The sequence below is a fragment of the Anopheles coluzzii genome, chromosome 3, assembly GCF_943734685.1.
Source record: "Anopheles coluzzii chromosome 3, AcolN3, whole genome shotgun sequence".
Classification (NCBI taxonomy): Eukaryota; Metazoa; Arthropoda; class Insecta; order Diptera; family Culicidae; genus Anopheles; species Anopheles coluzzii.
The window spans coordinates 94,893,116-94,902,253 of NC_064671.1; the positions used below are offsets into that span (position 1 = coordinate 94,893,116).

General features: G+C 53.8%; 1 protein-coding gene and 1 long non-coding RNA gene across 2 annotated transcripts in view; one reads left to right on the forward strand and one right to left on the reverse strand.

The window, feature by feature from the left end:
- Nucleotides 1–724: 724 nt before the first annotated feature.
- LOC120956457 (protein pangolin, isoforms A/H/I/S-like) overlaps nucleotides 725–9,138 on the forward strand; it is a 29,296-nt gene continuing 20,882 nt past the window's right edge. The window contains exon 1 of the mRNA XM_040377933.2: nucleotides 725–5,549. Within this exon, the coding sequence (XP_040233867.2) occupies nucleotides 2,737–5,549 (2,813 nt within the window). The 5' untranslated portion in view covers nucleotides 725–2,736. The remainder of the gene's footprint in view (nucleotides 5,550–9,138) is intronic.
- LOC125907297 (uncharacterized) overlaps nucleotides 5,834–9,138 on the reverse strand; it is a 63,885-nt gene continuing 60,580 nt past the window's right edge. Inside the window, exon 2 of the long non-coding RNA XR_007452580.1 lies at nucleotides 5,834–8,908. This is a non-coding gene — a long non-coding RNA (uncharacterized LOC125907297). The remainder of the gene's footprint in view (nucleotides 8,909–9,138) is intronic.

The window sequence follows — 9,138 nt, forward strand, 5'->3', positions numbered from 1 at the left end:
TCAATGTTATGTTTGACACTCGTTTCCTTTTTCCTGAATTCTGTAAGCTACATTTTTTTAACTTTTGTTGGATGACATAATCAGCGAATAAATGGTAAAAAATTTGTATTAGACAATTTTATAAAAAAAAAAATTTAAATTGTATAGGAAATGATTTTCAAAAATGACAACTTTCTATTTATTTGCGTATTGCTTTTTATTATTTTTCCTTGAAATTTCTTAAATATCATTAACTCCACAGCATAGTGAATTATGATTGTGTTCAATTCATTCAAACAAACAAAAAAGATCAAATTGCAGAAAAATAAAATTCAAATTTAAACCACCTTTGATCGTTCGTTTTCGCCAGCGAGCGTTTACACGGAGGAGTTTAATACTTCATATTACTTTAATCTTTAATTCACAATTTTAAAGGAAAGAACTCAAACGAAAATGCCATTAAAATTATTTTAAAATATTGAACTTCATTTAAGTGCATATTTTAGCACCGATTCGCGTTTATAAAGAAAACTTTGAATATTTTTAACAACATGTATGCAACCGACCTAATGTGCGCCGCGTTTTTCAATCCCAAACGTCAGCGCCATGTTGGAAGCACTTCGGCAATCTTCGGGTCTCGCATTTTTCGCTCTGGAATTTGACGTCGGGTTGATGGGCCCGCGCGGGGAAAGAAACGGTGCAGCCGGGGGAAACGCACCATGAGATGACGAGAGAGGAACGTCACCTGCTCTCTCTCATTCATTTTCTCACCACCATCGGAGTCAGTTCGCTCGCGATCGGCGCGCGCAAGAACAAAAACAAGACGAAAAACATTCAAAAACGCACGGAAAATTGGGAAAACAATCGTTCGGAAAATTGGGAAAACGTTCGCGACCGAGCAGTGCAAGTGCCTAACGTCTTCTACCACACGCAGGTCAAGAGCGGCAGGTGCGCCAGCCCAGAATCAGCGCAAGTGTACAAGTGCCGTCGGGAATCGTAACGATGCTGTGAAGGTGTTGATCCGACTGATCCGATTTATTTTTTCACCCCAACACACGAGAACCAACAACCCCGAGTGTCGCCGTGCAGTGTCCCCTGTGGTGTCGCTACTTGCCGCAGCTCCGCGGCCCGCAACATAGCCACTGTGTGGCTGCACCGTGAAAGAAAAGAAGAAAAAAAAACAAGGTGTGTCTTATCGTCGTGGTGGTTCGCGGTTGTGCGAGATGTGCTCCGGTTCCGGGTGCTTGTGCGGGAACGTGATGTGAATGGTGCAAAACAACGGCGCACATACAAGTCGCTAACAAGCCGTTAAGAATCAGCTTCCCGCGCCTCCGCCACCCGGCTCAAGTGTGTCTCGCTCCGTGTTGTAGCTAAGTCAATAGCCCAGGCCGTCGCAGTAGTGTGCGGATGTTGTGCTCGTAGCCGTGGAAGCTATAAAGGGAGATAAAAAGAAGTCTCAATTCCGCGGCCGGAGATTCGCCCCATTTGTCGAGAGTCGGTGTCTCGCGTACGCGATCCGTAGATTCCGTCCAGTGCCAGTGGCGAGTAGAAAAAAAAACAACCAAAAGCATCCTGAGCGTGCGTTGCGGTGAAGGCCATTTTCTATCGCAACAAATGTCATAATAATAGTAAAACGCACGCAGACAGGCCTCTATTACTCATCAAACGCCTCGCGAGTGCTCGAGTGTGTGCGTCGTGTCCTCAACCCGTCGGTGTCGGTTCTAACCGCTGTGTGTCGAGAAGCTCTTTGTCGCGCCAGGAGTGTGTGGAAGAATCCAAGTGTGTGTACATCGGCTAATTCCGCGAGGAGATGATGACGGCATCGTCCCGTCGCCCGGTAAGATCAGCTAGCCGTGGGTCGTGAATGCCGCAGTCGCGTCACATGCGGAACGCATTAGCATCAGCGCGGGCCGCTGCGCTTTGCTAATCTGCCGCTGCCGGGGACACACCGGAACATGATCGGACCGTCGAGCGCGTTCGCTCGGTCTCAGCCACGGAGCAGGAGCGGAACATCCGCGGAGGACGACGGCCGGGGCCGCATTCGATGGCGCCGATAGACCTCCGACCGGCAACGGATTGGCAAATACACAGACACCGCAAAATCCGGCACACTCCGGCGGACTCGGCCGCTGGCGAACAAAGTGACGTGTGAGTGCAGTGCGTGCGCGTGTGTGTGGGTGTGCGTAAAGGGGGAAATTTGCATCTGCGAGGCGCCACCCAGAGGGGCCGGGCCTGCATACCCGAAGGTGTGTAGCGTGTGTGAGAGCGTGTGCCGACTAGGAAAACCCGAACGGGGGGGGAAGCCGTAGGCAAAAAGTGCAATTTGCAGTGTGCAAACGAGAAGAGGAAAAGAGAAAAGGCCCCCGTTTTTGTGCGTTTGTGAGCGAAGAAGCCATCTAGAGGGAGCAAGTGCAAAACCGTGCTAAAGAAGGAATAGTGTCAAGGGCCCCTTTACAACAACAGCAGCGGCAGCAACAGCAGAAGTCGTGCCTTTTGTGGGGAGACGAATGCGACAAAGAGGAGTCTAATGATTAGTGTTTCTGTTGTAGGGCCCAGCTAGTATCCAGCATTCGAATTCCAAGTGCCTTATTCTATGCGAGTGCGTGTAAGAGATCGTTACGATCACATTTTGCTATATAGTATAGTAATTGCATATATTAGTGTGCGCGTGTGCGATCGTACGGTCGAGAGAAAGCGTTTGTAATTTATTAGTGATTCTATAGTGGTGGCAGTCAAGCCGCGAATAATTGTGCAACAATGCCACACAACAGCTCGACCGGCGATGAGCTGGGCAGTACGGACGAGGTGAAGGTGTTCAAGGACGAGGGCGACCGGGACGACGAGAAGCTGTCCGAGAACCTGCTGGAAGAGAAGTCCAGCCTGATCGATCTGACCGAGAGCGAGGAGAAGACGGTCAAGAATGGAACCACCCGCCACGAAAGCTCCAACACCCTCTACGGCGGAAGCGGAGGCCCCGGTGGCGCGGCCGGCCCGGGCAGTAAGCTGCCGCACGGTGCACCACATCCCGGCTTCAACATGGGCTACATCGTGCCGCCCTACTCCTACCCCAATGGAGCGGCCGGTGGCCTGCCGGTGTCGATGGCGAACAAGATGAGCTTGCCGCCCTTTTTCTGCCACAACGGCGACCATTTGTCGTCGCCACCGCCGGCACACTGTGGCATCCTGCCGTACCAGCTCGACCCGAAGACGATGAGCCTGACGAGGCCTCCGCTGTACAGCTTTCCCACCAGCCAGTACCCGTACCCGATGATCAGTCCGGACATGCTGCCGGTGGCTTCCTCCTGGCATTCGCCCTCGCTCTACAGCCCTGCCGCCGGCTTCCGCACGCCCTACCCCTCCTCGCTGCAGATCTACACGTCGCTGTCGAGTGATTTCTACCGATACTCGCCCACCCTGCTTCCGCCGAGCATCCATCCTTCCCATCCGGTGCTGAATTCGGGCCATCCGGCCATCATCACGCCCGGTCCGAAGCAGGACATATCCGGCAGTGGCGGATCGTCGCATCGTGGTGGCGACCGGCAGGGAGCATCGATCAAGCTAGAATCCTCCTCGGCCGGGAACGATCACGACAGCTCGTCCGGCCATCATCATCACCATCGGTCGTCCTCCTCCTCCTACCATCATCACCGATCGGGCGGATCGCATGGTGATCAGCACAGTAATAACAACAACAGCAACCATCACACGAACCACAACCATCACAACCACCACCAAAACCACCACAACAACAACAACGGCAGTGGTGGCGGCGGCGGCGGCGGCCACAAGCATCAGTCGCTGGCGGAGCGGGAAGCGGCCCTGGAGAAGAAGCGCAGCCACGTGAAGAAGCCGCTGAACGCGTTCATGCTGTACATGAAGGAGATGCGGGCGAAGGTGGTGGCCGAGTGTACGCTCAAGGAGTCGGCCGCCATTAACCAAATTCTGGGCCGCAAGTGGCACTCGCTGTCGCGGGAGGAGCAGAGCGTGTACTACGACAAGGCGCGCCAGGAGCGGCAGCTGCACATGGAGCTGTATCCGGGCTGGACGGCCCGGGACAACTACGGGTATGGGGCAAAGAAGAAGAAGAGGAAAAAGGACCGCAGTCCGGCGGATCCGGGCGGGAACAGCATGAAGAAGTGCCGGGCACGGTACGGGCTGGACCAGCAGAACCAGTGGTGCAAACCGTGTCGGCGTAAGAAGAAGTGCATCCGGTACAAGGAAGCGGGCGGAGGGGATCGGGGAGGCGATGGCAGTAGCGATCGCGAAGGAGGCCGAGACCGGGGCGATGGATCGGATGACGCGATCGGAAGCTGTGGAAGTATGGAGGACGATAGCAGCAAATCACCCGGCGAGGAGGATGAGGATCGCGAATCGATCAACCAGTCCCTGTCGAGTCCGCGGTGCCTGAGCGTGCTGTCGAGTCTGCAGTCGCCGTCGACGAGCATTGCGTCGCCGTTGAATCTGCTCGCCAGTCCGGCCACGCCGACCAACTTCTACCACCACCACGATCATCTCGGGCTCGCGTCCATGATCGCGTCCGCGCAGCAGCAGCACCAGCAGCAGCAGCTCCAGCAGCAGCTCCAGCAGCACCAGCAGCAGCAGCAACAGCATTACCTCCACCAGCACCATCACCATCATCATCACCATCATCAGCAGGCGGCGGCGGCAGCCGCAGTGGCCGCAGCCGCCCTCCAGAACGTGAGCGACAAGCTGAACAACATCAGCAACGATTCGGGCATCGGCGGGTCGCAGCTGAACAACAGCTACAGCAACAACTTCAGCCCGTACAACAACCACCACACGATGCGCACCAACTCGTCCTCTTCGTCGGCGAGCAATGGTAACGGGGGCGGTGGCGGTGGCGGTGGCGCTAGCGGTAACCTCAACAGCAGCTCCTCCAGCACGACCAACGGCACGGGCGGTGGTGGTGGGCTGGGGAAAAGTCCTACCGCAATGCTACTCCCACCAACACCCTCCACTCCGACCCTTGCCCCACCCACGCCATCTTCCTCATCGTCTTCGTCCTCGTCGTCCTCGTCCTCGTCCTCGTCCTCGCTGTCCTCCTCGTCGTCTTCCACCCCATCGCTCCAGATTCCGCCCCATCTGCAGCAGCTTAATCTGAAGACGTCACCGCCCCTGCTGCCCAACACGCCGCCCTCGTCCGGCGGCTCGTCCGTGTCCTCCACGACGGCGCTCACCATCAAGGAGGAGCTCCCCGACAGCAGCACCGGCAACGGCCCGATGGGTTCGCCCTCGTCCGGCTCGCTACATCCGACGTCCTCCTCCAGTCCGCCGACAACCACCGGCGTTGGCGGCGGCGGCGGCGGGTTCCTGCTGCATCCTGCCCACCATCATCACCACCTCGCCTCCCTCCATCAGCTCGGCCATACGCAGCTTCACGCTACCAGCAAAACCAACGGTGATCTCTCCCCAACGACGACGACGACGACGGCTGGCACGGCGGGTGGGGTATCCAACAGCGGCGACGGCGGTCCAGCAGTCGTCATCAACGGCAGCACCAGCCGGAGCAGCAGCAGCAACAGCAGCAGTAGTCAAATCGCTAGTGATAGGTAGTGTACCGATAAACAAACAAACAAACAAACAAACAAACAAACGAAACATCACACACCCCACACACACCCCACACACACTATACTACACTGTCCTCAACTCCCAAATCCTACCCACTTCCCTCAAGCCCGAATGTCCTTTTCCTTCGTTTCCCATGTGCAGTGGCGGGCTTCCTGCAGTACGGTTCTTCCATTGTTGTAGTTGTTGTTATGTTTAGCGCGCGGGAAAGTTGTGTAAATGTTTAGCTTAACTGTTTGGTGGCCTTAAACCCCAAGGGATCCCCGGGGGGGTGGGGACTATTGTGCGCTACCATCCTGCGGCTCCACGCTGCCGGGCGAAGGTCGTCGTTCTCCGTCTGTGCGTTTTCTTTTTAAATATCTTGTCCCGTGATAATATTCCTCTAGATGGATTTATGTATGTATGTTTGTATGTATGTAATATGTATTGCATGTATGCTGTGCGTGCGTGCCCCAAACTGTTAATAGTTGTAAAGCTCTCCCTGTGTTAAGTTAGTCAGTCTCTATGTGTACATTGTTAGTTGTCCTCGTGTGCTTTAGAATAAACCCCGTTAGTAAGAGCCGAACCGGAGTCAGGTGTAGCGAAAGGGCAATCATCATTAGCGTTGTCGATGCGTGCAGATTTGAAATGTAGTCCCTTGCTACTTGCAGTAGCCCGCGATGGCTGAGCGTTTTGTCCTCAGTGTTTAGATGGTTAGCAACACAGCGAAGGTTACAAAAGAAGGGATAATTTAGAGAAAAAAAATATCTAATTGACGATATAAAAGACTGAAAGCCAACAAGCGACCAACCAACAAACGGTTCGATCAGTGATGCAAGATTAACACACTCTCACCAGAGAAAAGAAGCAAAAAAGAAGAGAAGTACAATCACGAACGGACCAACAACAACAAAACCCCGCGTCGTTGTGTAGTGTGAAACGGAGAATCAAAAAAGCAAAACATGTAAAAAGGCAGAATAAAGTGTACGCATGCTTGTCTGCATGCGTATGTCGCTCTCGTAATGTGCGTCTGATGCGTGGAAACGATCAATCTGTCTTCCGAGAAAACGAGCAAAACTGCGGGCGAAGCAGCGAGAGGTAGGAAGGGTGGTGGTGGGTAGCTGGGTTGTGCAGCTCGGGGTAAAGGGCACGGGACGAAGGCAGGAGCGACAGTCCGGGGCACCCGAAAAAAGAACGCTGGTAAGAAACCCCTGAGCTTGGTGGTTGATGGCGCAGGTTGCAGGTGTGTGAGTGCAAAGGGAGTGAAAATCAGTGGAATGCTTTGGGATGAGGATCGTAGGCTTGCGTTGCTTTTTTCCCTTTCTCCTGTCGTGGGAGGCATACGCATACAGGCACGTATATCCCGGGCGAGCGGGGCGGGAGGGTGACCGAAAGGACGAGGGCAGGGAACGAATTTCCAAAACAAGTTTTTCCCTCTCATTCATTCCCGGGGTGATTCCGGGTTGTTTTCGTTTCCAACCCCGTTGCGCCCCCGTCTGGGGAGTGGACGATGCCTGCAGCGGCAAGGAGCGGAGACGGGAACGGAACGATGAAATGATTGGATGAGTTGTTTTTTTTCCCTCTCAATTTTTGTTGGGCTTGATTTCGAGAAAGCTCAGAAACAATCTGATCGCAAGAAGCGAAGAGATCGAGAATGGAAACGAGCTCCGGAGCGAGCTGCGAAGGAGGAGAAGAGAGCGCGCAGCGAAGAAACGGTGGAGGAAAGAACAAAATCAATCAAGTGTGTGATAGTAGAAACACACAACACAACTTGGGACTAGGAAAGGACCTGAAAAAAACGTTGTGAAATATAATGAGATGAGCAGGATGAGGACGATAAAGGAGAAATGAGAGAAAAAGAACAACGAAAAAATCCCTGCCCAAGCGTCGCGGCCCAAATCAGCAGGAGACAACCGAGCCCGAGATCACCGGGGGAGAGAGCGAAAAGGATGGACGACGCTAAATGGGAACGGGGAGTGAGGGCAACGGGCCAGGAGGGCGAGGGCATGGGGGTGTTTGGCAGGTTCGTTGGCTGGTTTGGTTGGGTTTCGGGAGAAGCGATGAGCAGAAGGAGAAGCAATAATGGAGGAAAGCCAAAGGAACGGAACATAGAACATGGTTCTGGAGGACCATAACCAGCCCCGAAAGGTCGTAAAGAAACGAGATGATCGCTGGGTAGAATCAGGAGGAGCAAGATCGCAGAGCAGTGTGTGCAAGAACACAGGAAAGGAAGCAATAATACTTTTTTCGTCATTCGTTAAAAAGGCTACACGAAAAAACGCAAAACAACAACCCTAGCCCTGGCCGGGGCAGGCCTGTCCCCGGGGCCAACGGCGTCCACAGCACACAGCGCCAGACACACACTCGCACACAGCGGGTCGATAGGGGTGGAAAGTATTGCTGGGCAGGGGGCATGGGTTGCAGGAGCGGTGGAATAACGAAGAATTTATGAAGTGTCAGTACACACAGCCTCCCTCGTTTGGCTGTGGAACGGAGGCGATTCAGGCGAGGGCGATGGAAACGTTGCGGTGTTGTGTTGGGGTGGTGGAGCAGCATCCAAGTGAGTAAGAAAGAGAGAGGGAGACACACACACACACTCACACTCAAACTCATGCGCGGCTGGCTCCAAACTCCAGCCGATCTCCAGCCGGGCGCGCAGCCGCGCACGCTGTGGCGAGGAGCCTTGAATGGCTGAAGAAGGACGATCCCCGGTGGAGCCAGAGTGTGTTGGAGGGAGGTGAAGGGGCTGCCACGGAACGACAGCGAATATTTCATGTCTCGCGCGAAACGGGAAGTACGTACGTACGCGATCGTCTGCTGTGTGGACGATTTTCCACTCGCTTGGTTGGGTGTGCAGCCGGGGTTGGGCAAGAGGTCGCCGCGGCGCAAGGAAAGAGTTAACCGGGTTCATTTGTGATTTGTCTTCCACCTTTATTCTCTTTTAAAAGTTTGGAAGAAAGAAAAAAAGAACGCTACTTTTTACCTCTCTTTCGCCTTCCTTTTCTTTTCCATCCGTTTTTTTTTCTTTTCTTTTCTTTTTTTGCACAATTTCAACCGTCCCCAATTCACGGATGCTGCTGCTCTCGTGGGGTACGTGGGACTTGCACGGAGATGGATGGATAATTGCGCCTTTCAAGTAGTTTGGCCACCGCTGCCACCGCTCCTGCCTGTTTCATCGTTGCTGCGGTCGATCGGTCGCCTCGGTCGGTCGCTTCTTCATGGCGAGGCAGGGCAATGTCGATCGGCGGACTTCTCTCCGGCTCGGACGCTGCCCTTCCCCACTGCTCCGGTCGATTAATGGACAATCGAGATGGCGTTCTGGCTTCCCTCGAAATTCGTGTCGTATTTTTTCTCCCTTTTCCTGTAGGGAAGAACCGTGAAATCTCGTTAATTATCGGTTATTGTTGGTAGAAGGTGGTTAACGATCGACGAGTGATATTGAAATGTGTGAATTTGACGATTGTACACTGACCTGTTTGGGTTGAAGGGTGTGTATGTGTGTGAGAGAAAGAGAGAGAGAGAGAGAGCCGTGTGTCGGTCACGGTACGGTTGTGAGTGGCTAGTGCATGCGCACGATAATCATGAGGGCAG